Source organism: Fringilla coelebs (assembly GCF_963513975.1).
Source record: "Fringilla coelebs genome assembly, chromosome: 17".
In the NCBI taxonomy this organism is placed as follows: Eukaryota; Metazoa; Chordata; class Aves; order Passeriformes; family Fringillidae; genus Fringilla; species Fringilla coelebs.
This window is the reverse complement of record NC_140043.1, coordinates 2,909,555-2,935,429: the sequence shown is the minus strand read 5'-3', so window position 1 is coordinate 2,935,429 and position 25,875 is coordinate 2,909,555. Positions and strand designations below refer to the sequence as shown.

At 48.7% G+C, this 25,875-nt stretch overlaps 1 protein-coding gene across 1 annotated transcript; it reads right to left on the bottom strand.

The window, feature by feature from the left end:
- Positions 1–297: 297 nt before the first annotated feature.
- Positions 298–25,152, bottom strand: ASCC2 (activating signal cointegrator 1 complex subunit 2). The gene is made up of 19 exons (XM_084217267.1): positions 25,111–25,152; positions 22,749–22,843; positions 21,094–21,252; positions 20,588–20,758; positions 18,547–18,676; positions 16,654–16,721; positions 16,115–16,225; positions 15,097–15,209; positions 13,999–14,073; positions 13,359–13,466; positions 12,265–12,333; positions 11,570–11,644; positions 10,983–11,160; positions 10,200–10,414; positions 8,575–8,694; positions 4,800–5,021; positions 2,467–2,575; positions 1,885–1,961; positions 298–1,149 (listed from the first exon to the last, which is right to left on the bottom strand). Exons 2-19 carry the CDS (start codon positions 22,827–22,829, stop codon positions 981–983), a joined length of 2,250 nt encoding a protein of 749 aa, XP_084073393.1. The 5' UTR covers positions 22,830–22,843; positions 25,111–25,152; the 3' UTR covers positions 298–980.
- Positions 25,153–25,875: the final 723 nt, after the last annotated feature.

The following is a 25,875-nucleotide window of genomic DNA, read 5'->3' as shown; positions in this document are numbered from 1 at the left end:
CCAAAGTGTGGACCTTACTACCACCCTACTAGCACTTTACCACCCCACTGCTCCTGCAGCACTGGGAGTGCCCTGGAGCACAACCCACTGCTGATTTTCCCACTGTGGGGGTGACAGCCACAGGCACTGCTGCAGTGCAAGAAAAGAGCGTGATGGGGAGAGGGCACTCAGGGCACATTCTCCAGCAAATTAACCAAGCAAAGCCTAATTGGATACCAGGAAATTCATCAATACTGTCTGTAAGGGCCTTAAAAAAAACAACTAAGACATCTACATCTTTTATTTGTACCATCTGTTTTCACAGGCCTCACTTGAGGGACAGAAACCCATATGGTCTGACTCACCTGAACCCCTGTGGGTCTGCTGGCAGTGGGAACAGCCTGGGCCTTTCTCTACCAGCACAGAGCTGTGTCAGGAGGTTTAGGTGGAGATCAGGGAGGTGCCACCCCAGAGGGTGCTGGCACTGCCCAGGCTGCCCAGGGAATGGGCACGGCCCCGAGGCTGCCAGAGCTCCAGGAGCCTTTGGCCAGCGCTGCCAGGGATGGACAGGGTGGGGTTGTTGGGGGGTCTGGGCAGGGCCAGGAGTGGGACTCGTGATCACTGTGGGTCCCTTCCAAGCTGGGACAATCTATAACTCAAGTTCAGGATAAGGCATTTCCATGGAAGCCGTGCTCTTGGAGCTGCCCACTCCAGGGTGGGCAGGAGCCAGTATGAAAATAAAACTCTGAATTATAAATAGTACAAAAGGGCAGGAATGGCTGCTGCAGCCTGTCCCATGTATTGGCTGCAGCCACTGGCACACACAGTCAGGGCAGCTCCTTCCCAGGAGCAGGCAGCACTCCCACAGGGAACGCAGCTCCGCGTGAGCCCAGCTGCCGGGTATTGCACACAACATCCATCCCCTGAGCGAAGGGAACGCCGAGGAAAGGGAGCCTCCTCCTGGGCAGAGCCTGGGACGGTGCAGCCCCGCCCCGGGCAGCTCAGGAAGGGATCATGCCCTTGCTGCGCTTCCTGTCGGCCATGGCCCGCCGGTTGTGGTTGGCCCGGGTGCTTTTGTTCGCTTCTTTCTTCCTCCGCTCCTGCAGCGTCTCCCGGCTCTGCCCGTGGCCCTTGGCGTTCCCAACAACGGCAGAGCTGTCGTGCTTGTGCCTGGAGGACACAGAGAAAGGACATGACAACAGGCACACTGCACTCCTGGGGGTGAAATCCCACATCCCCACAAACACCGGGGTGTGAGGGGTTCAGCCTCCGGCCTCGGCTCATCCCAGGGCAGCCCAGGAGCAGCATCAGCCACACCACCCCTGTGTCCTTCCACACACTGAGCCCATCAGCTGAAAACAGCTATGAAACTCCCAAATCCCTGTGGGAGCTCTTGGAGCTCTGGGCTTTGTGCTCTCCAAGTGCCTGTCTTCCACAGGGTTCTGCTGCTTGGAGTGACAGGACAAGGCAGGAATGGCTTTGTGCTGAAAAAGGGGAGATTTAGATTAGCTGTTAGAAGGAATTGTTCCCTGGGAGGCTGAGCAAGCCCTGGCACAGGGTGCCCAGAGCAGCTGTGGCTGCCCCTCGATCCCTGGAAGTGTCCAAGGCCAGGTTGGACAGGGTTTGGAGTGACCTGGGAGAGTGGAAGGTGTCCCAGCCCATGGCAGGGGGTGGAACAAGATGGTCCTAAGGTCCCTTCCCACCCAAATCACTCCATGATTCCATGCCATGCCTACCCCTATTCAAAGGGATAAAACAACCAGCAGTGAAGTAAAGGGTGGGTGGGGAAGTTCACCTCACTGTGGTAGGACACTGACACACAGGAATGCCAAGGAGCAGGAACACCCCCAACAATTCCAGTCAGCAGCAAAGGAGCTGCAGAGGCAGAGGGAGAGCCTTGCTTACCCCTTCCTGGCAAGGAATGCCTGGCGCCTGGCCTCAGCCCTCTCCCGCAGGACTGCAGGGTCCTGCACAAAGTGGTCCTACAAGGAGGCAAGGGAACAGGTCAGGAAAGCCATCAGCACCATGCAGAAGCCTGGAGAGGAGAGGATTCTGCTGGGAACAGAGTCAATTCCTGGTTCATTACCTCTGGACCAGTGGGATTGGTGTCAGGGACTCTAAACACAACACCTGGCACGAAACCTGCCTGAAAACCTTCCCAGCCCATGGCTGCTCCCAGCACTTCCATGGAAACAGAGTGCCAGTGACCCCCAGAGTGCTCTGCTGGCTCTGTCTGTCTTTGGGATAAAGCAGATTAAAGCTCCCCACGGAGGAGGTGTCACTGCTCCAGCACAGTTGGAGCAGGAAGCAGTGGAGAGCTGTCCTTGGGGACACATCACAGCCCAGCAGCCTTTGAAGAGCAGCTCAGTCCCTGCTGCTGCTGCTCAAAGATTCCCTCTCTGAAAGAGGAAATCTGCTCCACATCACCTGCAGGTGAAGCAGGGAAGAAATATGGTAAATTTGAAGGCAACTCCCGCTAAATGTCACCTTTGTTCTTTCTTTTTCAGCTTCCTCCTCCTCCTCTTCATCCTCTTCCTCTGTCTCCTGTCCTTCCTCATGTCCTTTAGGTCTCAAGACCTGAGGAATTGTGAATGGCCTGGGAAATAAGACACAAATAGTTAGAAAAGAAAATAGCACAGCCACAAACATTTCTCTGAACAGCACATCCCTTTTGGTTTGCATTATGTCTTTAAAAAGATGAGACTCTACAGATTTCATGGACTTCATTTTCCTGAACAAAAAACAAAACAAAAACAGGAGACCCAGGAGTTAATACCACATTCCTATGGGCAATTAGCAAACACACAGTCTCCACTGGGGAATGTTCACTATGAAATTGTCACTGAAAATAATAATAATAATAGTTAAAAAAAAAAACCCAACCCTGAAACCTCACAAGGAATTTCTCCACAGAATCAACTGCTTCCTTTGGGTAATGGGCATTCAGACACAGCCAAAAGGCAATATTAAGGGGTATCCTTTGCTAGCTTTAGCTCAGCAGACAGGGAGCATCTGTGGTACAAGACAAATTTGGACAGAATTTGTGCTCCAAACCCTCTGACTGGTCAGGGCTATGCAGGGAGCCCCAGTTCCATTGCTGTGCCCCAGTTTCCTACAGGGGGAAAACCCTGGAGAAATTAATCAGGCTTTATGAATCACTCTGGACATGCAGAGCAAAGGGCCTGGGGGTGGAGGAAGAACTTACACATGCCTGTAACTCTTCTTTAACATAAATATGTGTCTGTGTTTGAATTCCATTGGAATTCAGAGCCACCATTCCACTGCCAAAGAAATAAATGTAAAACCAAAAAAGCTTTTGTTATGTCAAACCAACAGATCCAGCTTTCAGCAGTGACATCCACTAATTGTTTCTAGGGGCACTGAGACCTGAAAGAGGGAAAAACACCTGGGTGCCACATTCTTACAGACAAAACACAAAAAGGATTTAAATTGAAGCTTCTCAACACTTTAGGAGGGGGAAAAAAGGGACAAAAGAGCCTCAAAGCTTCCATTTGGTTTGAGGTTAGGAATGGTGACATCTTCATAATACATCAGAATTCAAAAGGCCACTTTCAGAAATGTTAAAGCAGCTTTTAAACCACATGCTTTCTAAAATAAATATTCTCCAGTCTCCATCCCCACTAACCCTTTGCTTCCCAAAGACTAATTGTGTGCAGTTGTCAGTCATGGTGCAGAGTGCTGTGCAGCTCATCAGGGACTCAATTCCAGCTCTCAGCACTCAGAGGGGATTGGCACGGAAAAGTCTGTTGTAAAATTCCCCAAATTTTGAAGTTTTCCTTTGCTAAGCAGCCATTTTAGGTTGCCCAGCTCCCCTGCTTTTCCAAGCCATTTTTTCCTGCTGCAGGGTAGTTTCTCCAAGGAGAGGCACTGCTGAGTACAAGTTTCCACACACAGCAAATTCCCCTCTTGGATTTGCTGACTAGTTGAGGCAATGGCCAAGTTGAAGCTGGAGAACATCCTGGGCACACTCTGTGTTCATTTGCAACACAATCCTGAAGTTTAGGAATGGTTTGGCTAGGAATTTAGTTTGTAATTATGTACAGCCACTTTTCAATGAGGTTCTTTGCCTCAAGAGTGCCATCACTTTCTGTTCAAGGAATAGCCTGCCATGGGAACACTCCCTTTTGGGAGGAATAGCAGATTTGTCTTTCCAAACAAGCTGTGGGTCTGCTGGTAGATAAAACTAGCTCTGGAAGATAAAAGAAGCAATGGGAAGGAGTCCACCGATTGATGAATGGAAAAAGATATTTGCTTTTACAAATAAACTGTAGGTTTGCTGATAAATGAAATTAGACATTGAGAGATGAAAGAAACAATGGGGAAGAAAAACCCCTAAATTCCTTAAGAATGAAAAATTAAAAGGAAGGGTTGTACGTTAGAGGGGAATCTTCAGTATCAGGCGTATTGGGGAGTCTGAACCTCTCAAGTACCTCAGAAATGGGGAAAGAGAGAAGGGAAATGTGGCTGGGAAATTGGGATAGAAAGGAGGCTGTGTCCTCCAAAAATTGGAGAGATCCCAGGGGAATGCCCCATGGCCTCTCCCTTTATTGGAATAAGGTAAAAGGACTCCTCTGTCTCCTTTTTGGACATAACCTCTGGTGTTTGTGGATTAATTTTCTTAACACTATCCACAGGAGAAGGGCCTCCTTGCACATCACAGTGAAAACAGAGAAAGGGCTGCTTTGAAGCCCTCGTGGAGTAACAGAGCCCAGAGCGGCATTTCCCAGGTTTGTGGGAGCCAGAGAATTCCGTGGTGATTCCCCCGTGGCTCCCTCCCTCCCCCTTCTCTCAGTACTCACCTCCTGGAGATGAGCTCGTCATCCGAGTCAGCGTCGTTAGCGCCCACTTGGTTCCCATCGTAGGTGTCGTCGTACTCGTCCTCGTAGTCCTCGTAGTCCGGGGCGGCTCCTGGCGGCAGGGGCAGCTCCTCCAGCACCACGCTGTACTGGCTGTAGCGCTGCCTCTGCTCCGCCACCAGCCGCTTGTCATTCACCAAGCTCCGCGTCGTGTCCTTCTCCCTCCTGCCCGGCAGCGGGAGGAAAAGGCAGCGGTTCAAAACCTGCCCTCCAAGCTGCTTTTCCCCCTGTCAGTCAGTGGAATGGGAAGCAGTGCGAGTCTCATCCCCAACGCCACAGGGTCTCCTTACCCCACCTATTGGCCTGCTGCTTCATGGAATCATGGGATGGTTTGGGCAGGAAGGGATCTTAAAGCTCATCTTATTCTGCCACTGTCCCAGGGTGCTCCAAGCCCTGTCCAACCTGGCCTGGAACACATCCAGGGATCCAGGGGCAGCCACAGCTACTCTGGGCACGCTGTGCCAGGGCCTCACCACCCTCAGAGGGAACAATTCCTCCCCAATATTCCCTCTATCCCTGCCCTCTGGCAGTGGGAAGCCATTCCCCCTTTTCCTGTCACTCCAAGCCCTTGTAAACAGTCTCTCTTCCATCGTTTTTGTCAGCCCCTATAGGTCCTGGAAGGCCACAATTAGTTCATGTCAGAGCTTTCTCTTCAGGCTGGACAATCCCAATTCTCCCAGCCTTTCCACACAGCTGAGCTGCTCCATCCCTCTGATCACCCTGATGCCTCCTCTGGTCTCACTCCAGCAGCTCCAGGTCCTTCCTGTGCCCTAGGGCTGGATGGAGTGATCCAGGGTGGGTCATTTGTACCAGAGCTGTTTGGCCACTAAAAAAGAGCAGGAACTGGAGACCACCACTAGCATTTCAGACAGAGAGGAAGCTTTCACAGGAGGCCAAATGCAATCCTACTGCAGATGAAACTTGGCCAAGGTGCATGGAGCACAAATGTGAGGGGAAAAGGACAAATGTAGACAGGGAGATCCAAAAAATAATCAGGTGAGAATGAGAATAAACACAACTCCCAAGGCAAAGAACAAAACAGTAGAGAGTGACTGTGATTCAACCTCTCAGAGCACTGCAAGGGCTTGCTTTTTAAATTTAGAAGGCAAGTAAATTATAGTCATTTTATAGAAGAGAAAACCAAGAAACAGAGGGTTTAAAAAGCAGCTGCTGTGTGTCTCAAGCTGCACAAGCATAAGGTCTGAAGTCCCATTTTTCAGACCAGACAAGTACATATTTACAGCAAAGAAACAAGTGATTCCACTGGCCAGCATTCCCAGGAGAACTTGCAGAAAGTCCCCAGAGCCCAGGAGGACCCAGCATCAGCGGATTTTATCAGAGAAAGGACCTGTCCAAGGCAGTGGCAGTGACTCAGGAAGGGACAGACTGAGGGGATGTGATCCTGCAGCCCTGATTTCCTCCGGAATCCCAAAACAAAGGAAGTTTGCAGCTGGAGGTGGCTCCCTCTCTGCCATGACTCACTGCCTGCATTGGTGGCACAATGCCCTCCCCAGCACGTGGTGAGCTCACCCACCCCGGGATCCCTGGGATAACACCTCCTGTGGGAATTCAGCCCAGCCTGAACACAGCACCTGCTAATTGCTTCCTGTCCAGCTGGTCTGATGACTGCAGAGGAGCTGCATGAAAAGGTCTGGGCAGCAATCCCAGGAAAAACAGTGGGATAGCTCCTCTAGCCCCATGGAGCTCAGGACATGCTCTGGCTCCAGGAGACAGATTCAGCTGACAACCAGGGCTGGACAGGCACAGACAAGTGCTATCAGTTTTCAGGATCAGCAGAGTCTATGTTGGCACATTCATTTCCTTGTGTTTGATTCCCTCCACATCCTGGCTGGATTTCTCCTTCTCAAGGACAGTCCCTGCCCCAAACTGCTGATGCTGAGAGTGGACAGGACAACCTGCTCTGGCTCTTTAGTGCTATGGTGACACCAGGCTTAGCAACAGCACCCTGAACACAACAGAATTTGGTGAGCAAAAGGTATTTAGAAGGAGAAAAAAAATTAAATATTTGATACAATTCAAATCCAAAGCAGATCTCAGACTAAGCTTGGAGAGAGCCCTGTTACCCCAAAACTGGGGTGAACCATCAGTGCTGAATATCAAATCCTGGAGACAAAGTACTGCAGCTTTTCCTTGGATTCAGTTGGATATGGTCATCTTTGGGCATTGCTGATCTCCAGGTTTTAAAGTACTCAAACTACAATTAATATGTCTGGAGTCCTGCAGACTTTTCCCAAATGTTCTGAAATGAAGGGGGGCAAATGACAGCAGGAAGAGCAGCAGCAAGAGGATAATCCCAAGAGGTCACATAACTACAGCAGGAGAGAGGAGAACTTCTCCAAGAGTGCTGGTAGCCCTGGGGGGCAGTGCCATGGGAGCAGATGCCAGAGCCCAGCTCAGGGATGATTTACAGCTTCCAAAGCTCTCCAAGTGATCTGCAGAGGGAGCTCCGAGCAGGATATTCCAGCCACTGGATGCTCTGAGCTGAACCCAGTGCTCTCTGGCCTTGACCAGCTGCTGCTGCAAGGCTTTGGGCATCAGGGATAACCCAGCACACCTGTACAATACACCTGTCTCACAGAGCAAGGCACCACCACGAGGAGAAAGGTTCTGCCTGTGAATTCTCAGCTATGGACACAGCAAAAGTCATGGCCTTGGCCAGAGAGAAAAGAAATTCCTTTCTTGCTCAGCCAAGACAGGATCAGCACTGTGGCACTGCTCTGAGGCCACTGGACTTGGGGACAAAAGTGGTTTTCTCCTAGAGTTTGATGCAACTTTGCAACCAAAACCTTAACTGGGTGCTCTCAGGTCATGTGGCTCCAACTCCATCCAGACTTTTAGTTATCTGCCATGTAAATACATCCCAACATTAAGATCACCCTTGCCTGGTTAGAAGAGGTGTTTAAAGCCCAGTGGAAGGTGTCCCTGCCCATGGCAGGAGGTGGAACAAGATGAGCTTTAAGGTCCCTTTCAACCCAAACCATTCCCTGATTCTGTGATATGTTTTAAAAGAATCTGGAACAAGAGAACCACACTATAGAGCTGACATCAGTGGGAGCCAGCACCACACACCCAGCTAGGCAGAAAGCAAAGTGAAAACTGGTGGGGGTTTGTAGAAATCTCTGCTCATGGCAGGGGGATCTCTGCTCATTGCAGGCAGATTGACTAAATGACCTTTAAAGGTCCCTTCCAACCCAAACTACTCCACAAGTCCAAGTGTCCTCCTGCAGGAAGCTTTACAGCAGCAGGGACAACACAAGTAGTCTAAGGCACTGAATGTTATCAGATGTTGAAGTAGATGGATATTGAATCTTCCCTTGGCTCTTGATCAAATCATTAGTTATTCTCAGCTCTGAGTCACAATCCCAGGCTCAGGGATGGGTCTTTTCAAGGTTTGTTGTTCAGTGCAAGTTTAACATTAAGCCCAAGGAGGAAGAGCCTGACATTACAAATGAGCTTGGCAGAGCAATCTCCAGCAGCAGACACAGGAAAGCCAATTAGGAAAAACACTAAGTGAAACCAACCCCCTCATAATATTTCACTTTACTTTTCCAGACAAACAGGTGGGAAACATTCTTGATAAGCCTTCCCCCCTGCCAAAACATTCCTGCAGGAGGTTTTTAGGAGAGATAAATGTGCAGGTTCCCAGGTGTTTGTTCCTCCTGACAGGCAGAGTTAATGACTGGGTGCCAACACTCACCTCTTGCCTTTCTGGATTCGAGACACATCCACTGCATCCCTGCTGAAAACATCAAACTCATCATTCTGGAAAACGTTACAGCGAGAGCTGACCAGAGGGGTAGGGTCTGCCTTCAGCTGCCTGTTAAAAAACAAGGAGGAGAATAAAAACAAAAGTGAAGTGAGGAAGAGAAATCCTCTCCCTTCCCTATGCCAATGCTTTATCCTTTATTGGTCCCAAAATGATCCCAAGCACACCAAAAGGTGCTGGCTGAGTCACAGGGCACAACCCCTTCCCTTCCCAGCCACGCTCTGGCACAGGCACGGCACTTCCCAAAGCCTGGATTTGAGGGGAAACTAAAGTAACTCACAGAAAGCCAAGAGAAAAATTCTTCTGTTCATTTCAGAGTCTATCAAACCATGCAGGACAACAGAATATTCAACAGACTGCTTGGTCTCAACACAGTGACTCAGTGAAGACAAACACTAAGTGTGATGAATTACAGGCTGGAAAAAATTCCAATAATTTGTTGCTGCTGATTTCAAGATATTTATCTCCCTTGTTAAATCTTTCCCAGGGTTCCAGGTTTATGTTTGTTCAACTTGTAAGTCAAAAGACTGTACTTTTGACATTCATTTTGGTGGTGCAAACAGCTCAGCTGGGCAGCTGCAAATGCTGCTGTGCTCCCCTATAAATCAGCAGGGGTCAGAATTCGACATTTCCTATCGAACCAGCAGCTTTGTTTCAAGATGCAAAAGGCAGGAAGAAAAAAAATGCAGCTCTATCTTGTGGAACTGCTGGCTTAGCAGAAAAACCAATCCTTCCTAAAGCCTGTCCTGCACCAGTTGTGCCAAAGTCAGCAGATCTGATTGTGGGAACACAAAGATTGTTGCAAAACTAAGATTTTTTTACATCATTTTTCCGATAAAGATGCTTTCCTTTAATGCAACAGTGAGACAGTCTGCCCATAACTCCGTGAAATGTGAACAAACAGCACATTCACATCCTGATGCTCTGTCAGGAACTGCTGGTGCAGCACAAACACACACTCACAGCTGCAGACAAACTCCAACAGCTCAATCCTGCCACCAGCTATAAACCCTCCATCCCCTGTCCAATCCAGGAAAGCGGGACAAGCCTGGCAGGTTTGTCAGAGGGAACATAAAAATGGATCTGAATTGTTCTATCTTCACTCACAAAAGAGCAGCCTGTTAAATAACTATATTTGACCCTGTGGGTTGAATTCCAGCTGAATTGGGTCCTCTGAAGATGCCCTTTCCTGCAGGACAGCTGGGATTTTCACAGCTGTGACAACAAATGCTGCAGCAAAATAACTTTTGAAGGCATCATATTCTATTGCCCAGCATTCTATTCTAATCTATTCTAGTCTAGTCTAGCATTTCATGTACAAGTGGTTTTGTCCTCTGTCACAAAACACAACCCAGCACCTGCTCTAACACTGACCAGCAAAGGTCCCACTCCTCTGCAGGGACACAAGGAGGGCAGAAAACTGGTGACAGGTGACAATGAGAAGCCTTCACTTCAGTTCTGTACCCCAAATATGCAAATTCTTAGAGCTCTACAAGTGTTGAGCCTTCAGTGAGAACAGCTAAGTGAGATAGAAACAACCGGAGGCTGTCCCACACCTTTGCATCCTTCGGTCCAGCTTATCCAAGTACGGCACCAACTTCTCTTCCAGGATGTTGTTGATCACCTGCTCCGTGTCGTATCCATACTCCTCCAGGCAGGCCAGGATGAATCCCTCTCCAAGATCTGGCAGCAGATCCTTCACTTGGGAGATCAGGGAGTCCAGCTCCACGCCGGACACGCAGGCGACGGGCGCGGCCGCAGCGCCGGCACACTGCGGACACCAAACACACCTGGTGGCACTGGGCAGGGACACAGCTGAGGGCAGGCAGTGTGCACAGGAAAACAGGGCAAGCAGCACTCTGGGCCCTCAGGGTTTACACACACAAGTCCAAGACTGGAGCCAAAAGAGAAATCAGCTGTTTAAACTACACAAGGTTTCCAGCACAGATTTGGGCACACAGCTACTTTTGCCAGTCCCTGAGTCAGCAAGGACACCCTGGAGAATCCCTTCCTCAAATAACAGGCGAGCTCTGCATTTCAAAAATATGCACATGAGCTGTAGGGATGAAACAGAGTGTTTGAATAATCTCCAGCAAGGGAAAACCCAAGCCATGAGAGCTGGAAGCAATTTGCTCAGAGATAACTCAGGATTCAGGTGTAGCTTCATGTCTCATTTCTCAAGGCTGCATGGAGATCCAGCAAAGGCCAAAAATTACACCAAATCTCATGTTGTCCCCAAAGCCGAGCAAACCAAGCCTGTCCTCACATATAGAGGAAGGCCAGAAGAGCAGAGTCCTCAGGAAGAGCACAGCCCAGTCCCACCACAGAGCTGTACCCACCTCATCCTCCAGAGCACACGCAGCCCCTGGATCCTCCCTGTCCTCAGGGGTGCTCTCCACTATCGCTGAAGCTCCGTTGGATGCAGCTGGATCTTTAACAGCTTGTCCTTTTTTCCTGTCTACTCCTTCCCAGGCACTTTCCACTGCTTGGAGGATATAGGCTGTCCTGGTCTCATCTCTAAGAGCACAGAATTAAGGACATTTCTGGATGCACATGTTCAGGGATCACCCTGAAGTAACTATGGGATTGTCAGCGACGTCCAAATTTGTGCCTGCATCAGCACTCACAAAACACTGGAACAGTTTGGGTGGGAAGGGACCTTAAAGCTCATCTTGTTCCACCCCCTGCCATGGACAAGGACAGTTTCCATTACACCAGGTTGCTCCAAGCCCCATCCAAGCATTGGACACTTGCAGGGACGGGGCAGCCTCAGCTTCTCTGGGCAACAACTCCCTCCTAGCCTTTTTTTTCTGTTAAGGGAAAACTTTACAGTACTCCTTGCCAGTCATGCAGCTTAACCAGAAGCAGAAATGTCACTGGTGTGAAGGAATCCAAGAGCAGCCAGGAGTGCAAAGCCCAAGGATACAGTGCAGAGGATGCCTGCTGGAGCAGACTCACATCATCCTCAACGGGGAACAGCTCGTCATAGTCACGGAGAAATCTGAAAACACAGGAGCAAGTTTAATCAGTGAAGCTCAATTAATTACCACTACTGTGCCTCTCTGACTGCCTCAGTGCTCAGTTAGGAACAGAGAACCTCTCACCCAATGCTGGATTCCAGCCATGCCTGATTTTGGTCCCACTACACCACAGCAACACTCCTCAGGTGTGAGGGCTGGAACCCAGTGCTGCATCACAGGGAAAATCTGCTTTACCATGTGAACGTGCTCAGAATGCCAGCATGGGCAGGAGGACAAGATGGAATTCCCAGTTCTGCCACTTCCTTTGCATCTCCAGCATTCATGTTTAATATTTTTCTGGTCTGGTCAGCCCAGCTGGAAAGCACAGATCAGTAATAACAGCCTAACTTGTCAAGGCAGCTAATGGCTAAATTGCTCTTCTCTTCTTTGAGAGGCTGGATTAAAGGAGTGAAGAATAGCATTTCTCAGTGCCAGGGTCTGTGCTGCAGGCTGAAATCCTCTCACTGCACTTCTCCCAACTACTTACAACGATTTCTGACTCCCAAATGCCTCGTAATGCTGCCTCAGGCAATTCTGCTGTAAAGAATGGCAGAGGAAGGAGCTGAGCCCCCCACAGGTGCCTCTTGCCAGCCAGACTCACCTCCTCTCCTGAAGCACCGAGGTGAAGATCTGCAGAAATTCCTCAATAAATGGCTGAATATTCTCACAGCTGCAGGAAACACAGCACAGTGAACACTCAGAGTCTGGCCCCACCAAACCACTCACATTTACACACCAAGGGAAAGCCCCATTGGAAAAGAGATTTCAGGCCACATTTGGCTTTCACAGGAGCAAAGAGTCAAATGGAAGCAAGTGGTTTTTAAGGCTTCAGCAACATTTCAGCACTTTGATCTAAAGCTGTATCACACCTAGAATTACAAGTTTTCAGACAGACTTTATAAATAGCTGGATGCCTCAGACTTGCAGTGAGCAGAAAAGAGTGTGCACAGCTTTTGTAACGTTTTATGATGTCTTGGGATTACACCAGTGAATTTTCCAGAAAGTCTGTGCTCACCTGCCAAGCAAACTCCCACTGTGGCCTCAGTGCCCAAACCCCTGGTGCTGCTGAGGCTCCAAGCCTTGATCCAAGACACCTTTGGGTAGGAAGGGACCTTAAAGCCCACCCAGTTCCACCCTCTGCCATGGGCAGGGACATTTTCCACTATCCCAGGTTGCTCCAAGCCCCATCCAACCTGGCCTTGGACACTGCCAGGGATGCCCAGCTTCTCTGGGCACCCTGTGCCAGGGCCTCCCTGCCCTCCCAGGGAACAATTCCTTCCCAATATCCCATCTAACCCTGCCCTCTGGCAGTGGGAAGCCATTCCCCCTCATCCTGTCAGTCCAAGCCCCTGTAAACAGTCTCTCTCCATCTGTATTGTTGGACCTCCAGGTCCTGGAAGGTCACAATCAGGTCTTAAGGTGTTACACGTGACCAAACTTTGCACGAGCCACACACTGGGGTCAGAAAGCTCATTGGACCCCGCTCACCACAGAGATTCTGGACCAAACAGCTCCATCTGGAACATTCCTGATACACAGGACAACAGAATTTGACCTTAGCCAAGTCTTTGGCTACGATCCCAACAGAAATAGCAGTTTCTGTTCATTTTCTCCAGTAAATTTGTAAATGAGAAACAATTTCTCCCACACAGCAATCAAGTAATTGGCGAGTAGCACAGAGCCAAGTGCCAATACCTGCTCTCTAGGATGGGCTGCAGACAGACTTGGTTTACTAGGATGTGAAAAACCTCTATCATCTTCTTCCTGGAGTGTGAAATCCTCCTCCACAAATCAGCAAAAACACTTCAGAGAGAGCAAAAGACACTGTTGGTGTCAGCACAAGAATCTGTAACACACCTTTATGCCAGAGTTAATCCTCTAGAAGAAGAATTTCATTAGGATGATCATCTCCTTGCTGCAAAGACTAGATATTAGACACATTTCATGGTCATTAAGGAAAATCCATGCCCTAAATAAAGCTTTTCAATCCCAATTGTCTTGGCAGCTCCCCACACAAGACCCCTGCTGTACCAGCACAGCCTGTGCCTTACAGTGAGACCGAGCTACACAGAGATATCATTCATGTTCTCACACTTTGTAACAATTTGAATGCACCTCCCATCAAATTCCTTCTTACACAGCACTAAAAATGATTCGTCACCCCACTGCCCAGGAAAATTTGCTGTTACAAAAGTCATCTCTTTAGAGCCCTTTGAAGCAGCATAAAAAAAGCCAGGCTCCTCAGGGATGGGTAAAGCAGCATGAGGTGAATTTTTAACTAAGGCCTGGGAAGTCTCACTGAAGATCCAAAGGAAGGTTTTGCAGGAATTCTCACCTGTTATCTTCATAATGCCTCTTCTTGATTGCAGATTCCAGCTCAGGAATTGCCAGTTCATAAAATGAAGCTAATCTGTACAAAGGGGAACAAACCTGTACCTGTCAGCTGAGGTTCCAAAAGTCATTTGCTAAAAGGCAGAACAAATAGCTGATTTCATTAAACCCTCTTCACCAGCAATACCCATGAGCATCACCTCATTTTGGTATTTCTGCCCCAGAACACAAGCAAACACACCACAGAAAAAGAGCAGTGCTCTAGGAAATCAGACAGGTCTTTGAAGGGGTAAGAAAGAAAAGCATTTGAGAAGCATCCTGGTGCTGATCAGAACCATCTGCTCAACCCAGAAAAAGCCCCAACACAGATCTGCAGCCTGCAAAGACACAATACTCACAGAAACTTTCATGTTGGAAAAGCCCCCTGAGAGCATTGAGGAGTCCAACCATTCCCCAGCACTGCCAAGGCCACCATGTCCCCAAGTGCCAAGTCCAGCTGGCTAAATCCCTGCAGGGATGGGGACTCCAGCACTGCCCTGGGCAGCTGTGCCAGGGCTGGACAGCCCTTTCCATGAAGAAATGTTCCCTACCACCCAACCTGAACCTCTCCTGGCACAGCTTGAGGCCGTTCCCTCTCATGCCTTGCCACTCTCTCCCAGCCACTCAGCTTTTGCCAAACCTCACTGATAACCTCTAGCATAAAACTTGGGCATAACATCAAAGGCATTTGTTTGCAGACCTTGAAGAAATATTTCTCTGAAATACTTTCTGCTTCCCTTGCTATGGGTCCTACAGCAGGAAGTTCCTTTTGTCCATAACTGGCCCCTCTCCACCCTTCCCAGAGCACACCCAGTACTGTTCAGCAGACTGGAAATTGTCATGGATGCCTGGCTCTAGGATCACTCCTAGATAACAACAGATATAGAACAGAAAATCAACACATCCCTATATCCATGTATTTATTATGCTGCATTTCTGTCAGAGAGAACCCAGCAGCTCTGCATCAAATCTGTCTCCTCATTTAACCATAGGACAGGACACAGTGGCACATTCAGTATTTTTACTTGGGCAGGACAAACTCTGTCTGCACTCCAAGACATACCTGTAACAAAACTCGTGTTTTTGGAAGGTCTGGCAAGCCAAGGGAAAGACATCAAGAAAGGCCCAGAGAGTTGTGCACGTGTCACATAAATACAGCACAATGTCCTTCAGCTCCTGGGAGGGAAAGAGCAGTTACTGAGGGAAGAGCCAGGCAAGTTTTCCCAGCAGGGACACAGAATATTGGGGCCAAGCCTCTTCCTGACTGCACAGAGTCTGTAGCAACCATAAACCTGTGAAAGGGCCTGGGGGCAGAGACAACATTTCTCCTAGAACTCCTAATGTTTGTTTAAAGATCTATAATGCAATCCCAACTGTCTACTTTCAATAAAGATCCTGGGAGATTATAAGAACCCTCATCAGATCCTATTCTGGACAGTAGCTTTGCCCTCAATACACCCTCCACATATGGAATTCTTCCCCATGCAGCACTTTTCATGAAGCACTGCACACAGAACCATGGGAATCAAAGGGAACATGGGAATCAAAGGGATGTTTTCTGCAGTCTGCTCCACTGCAAGCTGCATTTCCAAGGCAGCTGAAACAAACTGAATGACACACTAAATGACAGTTTCAAACTATCACTCATCAATAAATCACAGTTTGGTCCCACAGACAAACTTAAAGACTAAGGTTTTGCAGAGGACCCCATTCACTGTCTTTGTACAGCCCCCAGCACATAAACCCCTCTTAATTAACTGCAGTAAAATGACACTGCTGTTAAAACACACATTTCTGAAGGAAAAAACCCAGCTCTTATGACCTCCAGGGTTAGGTGGAGACTTCTGTCACATATTCTGTTACATTATTTATAAGCTGGTTAAGCAAAAAAGGTGCCAGGTTTAAAACTATCCATATTCCAAAGGATATGGTTGAAACAAATCAGCTCACGGTGGAAAGGTTTTATCATCATGTCCCAGGACAAAGAGTGCAACAATGGCACAGAACCACGAGCTGTAGGAGTTTTTGGGAACAGAATGATCCTCTGTGGCCTGTTCAGAGTACAGAGAGTTCACTCCTACCTGGAGGGGCATGTTGCCTGCAGTCACACTGACTTTCTCTTCCAGTTTCTGGGGCTCAGCAGAGGCCCCTTCACACTGCAAACCACACTTGTGCAAAATATTGTTGAACACCTAAATGAGGAGAACAGGGCAGTGTTAACAGACAGGAGCCAGCAGTGGGACACAGCAGAGAAGGCCAGAAGCTGAAGGAGGGTGGGAGGGAAGAGTCATCAAGTAATAATTTTAGATAAAGGTTCAAAACCTCCCTGACACACATTAACAAACTAGAGAAAGAGAAAGTGAAGTCAGTTTAGGCTGGATATTAGGGAAAGTTCTTTCCCCAGAGGGTGGTCAGAACTCAAGGAGTGTTTGGACAATGAGTGGGATTGTTGGGGTGCCTGTGCAGGGCCAGGGGTTGGGCTTGATGATTCTTGTGGGTCCCTTCCAACTCAGGATATTCCATGATTTCATGAAACACATTCTGCCCACCTACAGTGTTCCCTTTCCACTCTCCAAGCTATGCCACATTTCCAGATGAAATCCCAGCAGGAAAGCAGTACCTGGAGGATAGTGGGCAGAGTTTCATCAAGGTCACTGAAGTAACTGGGCTGCTGAGTGAAGATATTTCCTGAAAAGTGAAAGGAGAGCATTTCCATCAGTTCAGACATTGATGCCAACAAGCAAATTTGCAGCAGAAAATGGAAATTGTGTTATTGTTGAAACCCCCAGACACACCTACTGACCATGTGGGACACAGCCCACCCTGACTCCTCAGCTCATGCACAGGCCCTGCTCCCAAAAAAGCTGATCCATCAGCTCTCCAATGCCACTGGAGATCCAGCAATGGGAATATGCTCATCAGAGCAGAGCAAATGAGATGTCAGATGATTCACGCTCCAGGGGCTGAATCAATGAATAATGCAAATACTATCACTGAACAACCCCAGTTCCTTTATTTGACAACTGGAGTTGACTTTTAATTACTGATAACAGCTCAGCACACACCAGGAGATGTGCTGCCGAATATTTCTTAAAGGTAATGAGGCTTTAGTAACACCTGCTATTATATTACTAGGATTCCATTATCTTTACAAAATACTCCACTGAGTAATGCCACCCCATAAATCCTCACCAAGCAAGCACCAAGGCTCCTATTTTCCTGGGAATTACTGTTCAGATTATGACAATTAAGAGTTCTCCAGCAAGGACAGAGCTGTGAGACAAGTTTCAGATAAATTTATACCCTGAGAAGAACCTCAAGTTTCTGAAGTTAAGAATTAGACACCAGAACTGCTCACACCATTACTTGTCACAACATAGTGAAATAATCAGGGGAGCAAATCTCTGGTCACCTGCATGCAGCATGACTGTGTGGCACTCCAGAGCACAATTCAGAGGAGGTTTCATTACTTAGGTCTCTTTTGGAATATTTTAACACCCAGAGAATCTAAGCTTTGCATCTGAAAGGGAAGCATCTATCTTGCCATGCCTGCTTTCCATCTCTGAGGCGCAACAGAGGAATTTAGAGTAGAAGCTACTGAAAAAGGATAAAAAGATTAAAAATGCAAAGGTTTATCTAAGATTTTTTGGCTGGAAGTCTGTCTACACCATATGATCTAACTAATACTTCTCATGTGAGTGAAGTTGGAAATGAGACAAAAATAACTACCAAAGAAATGGAAAACCTTCATCCCATGAGCTGCAGACAAAGTGGGTTAGAATTCAGGAAGAGCTGACTTAATCCAAGGGTGGATATTCTTCCACTCAGGTGATGTTAAAGATCACAGGATTGGGAAGGGAGCACAGGATAAATAGAGAAGCTAAATTAATATGCTCCATCTTCACTCCTCAGCATCCATGGCTGGATGTTCCTCCCTGTGTACTCACCACTAAGGCCATGTGTACAGACACAGAAATCCAGGGATAAGCACAGCTTGAGCAAGGCTCTCAAGTGTTTGTGGTTTGGAAGCTCTGGATACATCAATGCCTGCACTGAAGTTTCAGGTTCTCCCACTTCCCATAGCAGTGATTACCTCACACTGAATGTTTCACTTGGCTGCCAGCTCTGGGAACAGCAGCACTCACAGCTGGACTGTGCCCATCTCCCAACTCTCCTCACCCTTTCCCATCTCTACCAGGGTTTTACAGAGCCCCACATTCCTCTTTCAAGGGCTGAGGACACATTCAGTTGGCACAGGAAACAACTGAGCCTAGGTTTATGTCTAACAATATGAGCCTAGCTCGGGGCAGCAAAGCAGGACATGAAGCTTTACTTGGAACAAGCAAAGGGCACATTGAAAAAGAAAAGCACAATCTGATCTAGAAATGACAGCTCTTAGGTGCTACTGAACAATAAATTTTCAGAACAGTTCCACTGGTATAAACCTCACTAAGTCACTTCCCATATAAGCAAAAGCCTTAATGTAGCAAGTTGTTCCTTGGCTTTTACTGACCAATCATCTTCTGGAGCAGGAGCCCATTTCCTTTCCCAAAAAGGACACAGAGATCCAGAATCTTGGGGATATCGAACAGGAAGTTATTGTAAATAATTTTTCCAAAGACAGAAGGAGTGATAAAATGATCCTACAAAGACAAAAAAAAAAAGGAATTTAAAGGATAATCCATATCTTGCTCTGCAGTAACTCCAGCTTTATAATGGCACCTGTAAAAATATCTCTCAAAGGTGTATTAAGGAATTTATTTCATAGAAGGCAGCAACTCTGCTTGAAACAGCTTCTGTGGCACCATCTATTCCCACATTCCTGTCCCTGCCACACCAGGCACCCCACTGATCCCTTCACCAGCACCTGAATTAATCTACCTAAAAGTTTTACAAAAAATCTCCCTGCAGGTCCCCAGTTCCCAGCCTGACACCAGAACAGCTCAGCAGCAGGAACGAGTAACCAGGCACAGGGACAGCCTGAGGTTCTTGCACCCTGGGAGAGCAGAACCCAGCACCAGAGACCACAGAATCAGGGACAGCTGGCAGAAACACCAGAACTGCAGCTCTACATGCTGACTACTGAACACTGTGCTAAAAACTGATCACACCGAAGGCATTTCTTACAAAATTCTGGATGAGAAAAACTCCATTGTCTGACACTGAGAAACAGGCAGCTGAAATGTGATTTTGGATTTTCAGAAGGCCAGTTTGCCTGTGACAGCAAATGTTTTCAATCCCAGTGAAAGGCAGGGCACATTCTCCCTGCTGAAGCGGAGGGATGGGGCTCAGTGCTGGCCAGGTTCCCTTTCCAGAACTCCTGCTGACTCCTGCATGACAATGGACTATTCATTCCCTGCAGATCACTCAACTAGAAAATGGTTTCAAATGCTCGCCTGCCTCTCGGAGTGGTGAGGTTTAATCAGATCCTGCAATGAAAGACACCACAGAGGTGTCAGGTACTTCTGTTGAAGTGGTGCCAGCTGCAGGCTCCAGCATTCCTTCATCCTGCTCCTGTCCCAGTCCTCCACTCCCAGGCCTTTCCCTCAAAACATCCTGAACGTCACCACTGTGATAAGCAAGAGAATCAACACAGCCCTAACACATGATGAGCCAATGAGGAGATCCAGGGACTGCTGCAACACAAGGTGCCTCACTCACCCTGCCCAAAGGCCTGGTGAAAATCCCATAGCTCCAGATAGGAGTTGCACTCACACAACTAGTGATGAGGATGTCTTTTAATTACAGAATCTCAGAGTGGTTTGGGTGGGAAGGAGCCTTAAAGCCCATCCAGTGCCACCCCGTGCCAAGGGTAGGGACACCTTCCACTGTCCCAGATTGCTCCAAGCCCTGGCCAACCTGGTCTTGAACACCTCCAGGGATCCAGGGGCAGCCCCAGCTGCTCTGGGCACCCTGTGCCAGGGCCTGCCCACCCTCCCAGGGAACAATTCCTTCCCAAGATCTCATCTGACCCTGTCCTCTGGCAGGGTGAAGCCATTCCCCCTTGTCCTGCCCCTCCAGGCCCCTGTCCCACATCCCTCTCCAGATCTCTTGGAGCCCCTTTGGGCACTGGAAAGGGCTGTGAAGTCTCCCTGGAGCCTTCTCTTCTCCAGGCTGAATGATGATGCCAAAATAACTATAATTTAGAGAGACTTCACTGTATGTCCAAAATTTGGGGCAAATTCATGGAGACACAAATATTAGCAGGAATTTTGTGGCCCTGAGGGAGTCAACGCTCAGGAACTGGTGGCCTGAAGAGCCTGTTCCATGTGGCCACACAAAGGCCAAGGTGCTGTCTCTCCTCTTACCATGACATATCCAACTACTACTCATGGATAACCTGCTATTCCTCAAGAAGGAGATGCAGGCAATCAACCAAGGAATCACTGCACAGTTTGGATACTTCAGCTCTGAGTGTTTCACCTCCACTCTGAGAACCCAACCGAGAAAATCATCAGGGAGAGAAATGTCACGCAAGAAGAAAAATTATTAATTTCTCTCTTTTTTCCTAAGTCACACAGCCTGGAGCACCTGCAAGGCATGGGAATATTCACCTTGGACTCCTTGTGGGTGGACATCCTGAGGAAGGTGAGGAAGACACCGCGATGGAGGCATTTCTGCAGCTCATGCACCTCGGGGTGGCAATCCCACAGCACATCGAACTTGCGAGGGGCAGAGCGCAGGTAGGAATCCAAACACTTCTGCAGGCTCTCATCAAATATCACCTGGCCCAAGGAAAGGCAGGAAAATGGGAAGGAGGGAATGTCACACCTTCATAGGTTGTGCTCCTGAGCAGCCCAGTTAAATTTAAAGCAATCAAAAACACTCAGGCACATGAAAAGGACTCTCATATCCATCAAATACAAGCCAACTCTTAAAATCCCCAATGGAAAATCCTTAGGGAAATAATTTCTTTGCATTCTAAGGTGCAATAATGGAAATTAAATGCTTCCTGCATGACACAATAAGCATAAACAAATCTTTATGAAAATGATGGCTCATGGCTTTTACAAGCACCTAGATGTTTATGTTGTATCTTCAGATAAAATGCAATGATTACCTGGCACCAGAATTTGTCATGAGGCAGAGCCAGAAGCCAGTTCAGGTCATCTGCAATGAATTTTGCTCGCTCCAGGAATTCCTCCACCAGAGCAGGGTCTCTGATGGCAGGAGGGGGTTTGTACAGCACGAACGACCGATCTGCTTTAACTTCTGGGTGCTGCAGAAAGCCAAAAAACCACTGTATTAGAACTCCAGACAGGAGTGACAAGAGACAGGAATGTCACCATCTGCTCACTGAATTCCAGGAAACACAAAGCTACCTTTTAATACAACTTGACATTACAGAATCACTAAATGGTTTGTGTGGGAAGAGACCTTAAAGCTCATCCAGTTCCACCCCTCCCTGTCAGGGGTAGGGACATCTTCCAGCCTGGCCTTGGGCACTGCCAGGGATCCAGGGGCAGCCACAGCTTCTCTGGGCACCCTGTGCCAAGACCTCCCCACCTTCTCAGGGAACATTTCCTTCCCAACATCTAACCTAAATTTCAGTTTGCACCAATTACTCCTTGTCTTGTCACTACAGTCCTGATGACAGGAACATTCCCTTCCCTGGTAACTTCTCATTTTCTACCCTTTCAAGGCACTGGGTTTGTATCCTTCTTTATGAGCAACATTTTCAGACCTTGATAATTTGGCAGTTGTTGCTCCTTGCTTTCTCTTAACCAAAGCCTGACAAAGCAATCCTCCCACACCATCAAAACAAAGAGCAGGAGCTTCCTGGCATGCCTTTGAACTCTCTCTTTTTCCTCTGAACTGGTTCTTGCACAATACTCCATGAACTCAAACTGACACAACCATCAAAGACAAAAACACTTTGCTACCTTTCCCAAAGGTTACTGAACAGGCTTTGCCCAAATACACCCACCCTAAAAGGAGAATTCAATGAGCAGCACGTTTGGGCTCTGCCTCATCCCAAACGTGTGCTCAGGGTAAAGCTCCTCAGGACTGAGCTGCACTGACAGTCCCACTCCTGCAACACACCCAAAAGGCTCTCTCCAGGCCTTATTTCTGGGAGAAAAGGGTTTCTGTGGGTTGAATTTTCTGGTTTCATCAAGGTGAAGGCACAAGGGATGAATCCCAGTGCCACAGCTTGGAGCTAAACCTGAGGTAGAGCTTGCAAAAACTCTCTGAGCATCCCTCCACTGCAGCAAAGGTTACAGACTCAAGAGAGGGAGTTGTGCTGGGAAAACACAGTTTACTCCACATGTTGAACACAGCAAGTTTGGCTCTCATGTTTTGGGTTTTTCTTATGGTGGGTAAATGAAGCCTCAACTATCAAACAAGTTTAAAAAATTCTTTAACAAGCAGGCTGAACAAATTTCACAGAATCACAGAATATCCTGAACTGGAAAGCACCCCCAGGACCATCCAGTCCCACCCCTGTCCCTGCCCAGACCCCCACCAACCCCACCCTGTCCATCCCTGGCAGCGCTGGCCAAAGGCTCCTGGAGCTCTGGCAGCCTCGGGGCCGTGCCCATTCCCTGGGCAGCCTGGGCAGTGCCAGCACCCTCTGGGAGAAGAACCTTGCCCTGATCTAAACCTAAACCTCCCAGCACAGCTCCAGCCATTCCTGTCACATATCCCAGACAAGCCTCAGTATAAGACAATGATTTATTGAAGGTCTGTTTGGCTTTCAGGAGAACCAGAGCTCACCAGTGCTGGCAGAGTTCTCAGCTTCCCTGTCTTGGGATCCCTTTCTGTCAGCTGGAGCTCATCCAGAGGCAGCGCTGGCATCCTGGTGGCTGTTCCTGTCCTCAGCAAACAAAAGCAGCACAGGATGCACTTTACAAGGTCAGTCAGGCAACAGCAGAACAAAAGAGGCTGCAGCCCTGCTGTAACACACACACAGAGGCTGGGAATACATTCATACCCAGCAATTTATACTCCACCAAAATGCCAAATTCTGGGGGAACCTGGACATGTATCAGAGGAAATCTGGAATGTGGTGCTAAACTTTCATCCCTGATCCTTACTGAAAGGCCACAGATGTCTTCCAGGACCACAAAACACATTTGGGGACAGTGTTTAATATGGAAATTAGATATTTAAATGGGGTTGCTGAAGAGCTTTGCTGAACTGTGGCCTTTGCAGCCTCTTTCAACACTTGCAGTGTCTCTCCTGACAGCACAAACTGCAGGAACAACCCAAACACAGCCTTGCCTGTGCTTCAAAAGAGTTTTTTTGGTGCCTGTTTGTAGAATCTCACAGCACTCAGCCAGACAAGGGACACAGGCTGAGCCTACAAAAGCCTTCCCCACTCCTGCCAATTCCCACGTGCTCACAAAACCACAGCTTCATCTTCAACAGCATTTGTGGGCTCAGAAATGTTTTAATTAACTTTCTGAAATTAACTATAAGTCAAATATTAGAGTAACTCAATAGAAAGAATGTTATGGGCACTGTTAAAAAAGTTCAGACTTACAAAAAATGAAAGCTGCCGGTTAACAGAGCTTTTGAATTCTTTAGGGGGTTATGAGGTCTGTAAAATGGCACTAAAAAGTTATGTTCTTATTAAGAAAGTCACACATCTCCTCAGATGCATGTTTAATTGCAGTCACATTGCCTGGGCTGAATAACAATTAAAACAAGAGCAGTGTCTCTAAAGCTGAACAACTCTGACTCAGGAGTGGGGTCATGATTTAGACAGCAAGTATAAAAATAATGCTTTTCATTCTATAAATTTGTCACTGATGGATTTTGGCAAAAATTCTGCAATCTAACATTTTAGAGCTCAGTTAAAATAACACAGCAGAGCAACAGCAATACTCACAGTTTAGAAAACAAAAAATAATTCTGTCTTTTCAGAGGAGTTTAAAAATTAAAATGTTGACAGAAGCAACTATTACTTTATGATGAACATTTTCTTTGGGGAAAAAAAAAAAGAAATCACCAAAACTTTTTAGCACAATAAGCCAAGCTAGCTTTTAGTTCAGTTTCATCATATATTTAATTTGGCTCTTAAAACTTTTAGTCGTTCTGAAAGCTGCACATAGAAATGTGTTTGTAACACAGAAAAACATGCCAAGTGTCTCATTTCAAGCCCGGAAGGCACTAAAATCTCCAGTCCAAGTCAAAAACATCCTGGAAGAGACAGAAGCCCTGCCCAAAAGATTGTTCAGCTAGAGAAGAGAAAAACCTGAGTATGGGATAACCTCAACAGAGAATTATTCCTGATCACTCTCAGAAGCTTTTCCCCCCACAAAGAACTTTGGTGTAAACCACAAGCCCACAATTAATCTGTCGTGCCCTGTGATTTCAGGTACAGTGGAAGAGCCAGACAAAGAACATGAACCAGGGGAACTTATTTTCCCAGGTTTTTCCAGGGAAATTTACTTTCCCGGTGCCAGAAATGATCCCTGCCCTGCAATTCCCACTGATGAGCACATCCATGGATTCACACAGGGTGAGGGGACACTGCTGAGGATGAGGCAGCCACCCCAGCACAGCTGGCACAGGGAATGCTGCAGCATGGATTCATGGAATGGTTTATGTTGGAAGGGACCTTAAAACTCATCCCATTCCACCCCTCACCATGGGCAGGGACTATCCCAGGGTGCTCCCAGCCCTGGCCGCCTGGCCTTGGGCATTTCAGGGATCATGGGGCAGCCCCAGCTGCTCTGGGCACCCTGTGCCAGGGCCTGCCCACCCTCCCAGGGAACAATTCCTTATTCCCAATCTCCCATCCATCCCTGCCCTCTGGCAGTGGAAGCCATTCCCTGTGTCCAGTTGCTTGAGGCCCTCGTCCCAAGTGCCTCCCCGGCTCTCCGGGAGCCTCTTTAGGCCCTGCAAGGGCCTCTGAGCTCTCCCTGGAGCCTCCTCCTCTCCAGCTGAACACCGCCAGCTCTGGCACCTCGGCCCTACCCCATGGCCAGACACCCCCAGTTAACCCAACCCTGCCGGTTAACCCGGGCCCCGCCGCCCCCGCGGCCACGTCCCCTGCCCGGTCCCCGTCCCTGTCCCTGTCGCACCGGGCCCTGCCCAGCCGAACCCCGCCACAGCTGCCCGAGCCCGGTACCGGCACTCGCGTCCCACCAGCCCCGCGACGCTTCCGTGGCCAGGCGCTGCTTCCGGCCCCGAGCGGAACTACCGGGCTGGGCGGGGCCCGGGCCGGCTCCGCCCCGGCGGCGGGACCGGCTCGGCTCCCGGCCCGGCTGTGGAGCGCAGGGCGGCACCGGGGCCGCTGTGGATCGGGGGGCGGGAGCCGGGCTCGGAGCGTGCTGCAGACACCAAACGGGCGGGTTTAGCCCCAAGGACCGGCCGCAGCCGCGGGGCCGGGGCAGTTACAGTCCGTGGGTTGTCTTGGGAGGGGAAGGAGCCTGCAGCTGTTCTTCCTTTGAAGGAAAACTAGCTGCTTCAATAAATCACCTTTTTGAAGGAGACCTTTTTAAGTTAACTGCGCTGCCCCATCCAGCGTCACAGGCGGGGAGAGGCCGGGCAGGGAAGGGGTTCTGCGGGGACAGGGACGTGTCACAGCCGGCGATCCTCACAGCCCCCACACTGCTTCCCTCGGCTGGGACTTCTCCTTGCTCCCCGGGGACGTGTGTGTGCATTACAGTCGGACAGCGCACGAAAAGGGCAATTCCTGTCAATTCGTACGAGCACCGATAGCGAGAACCCATTACATCAGTCACATTTGCACCGCGCCGAAACTCCGGGAGCCAGGCGCTTCCCAGCCTGCAGGGTGACACTGGCACGTCCAGCCGTCACCAATCTCTGCACCGAAGGGTCTCGGTTCTCCTCCTTAACCACAGGGAACTCCTCCTAAGCTTAGCCCAGAGTC

Bases quoted from the DNA above. Each gene is read 5' to 3' on its own strand.
- ASCC2 (XM_084217267.1), bottom strand. From the start codon at position 22,829: ATGCCAGCGCTGCCTCTGGATGAGCTCCAGCTGACAGAAAGGGATCCC. The intron at 16,226-16,653 runs GTACTGCTTTCC...CTCCTCATTTAG, and splicing joins CTCTGCCCACTATCCTCCAG to GTGTTCAACAATATTTTGCA. The intron at 15,210-16,114 runs GTAGGAGTGAAC...TTTCCCTCCCAG, and splicing joins CAGGCAACATGCCCCTCCAG to GAGCTGAAGGACATTGTGCT.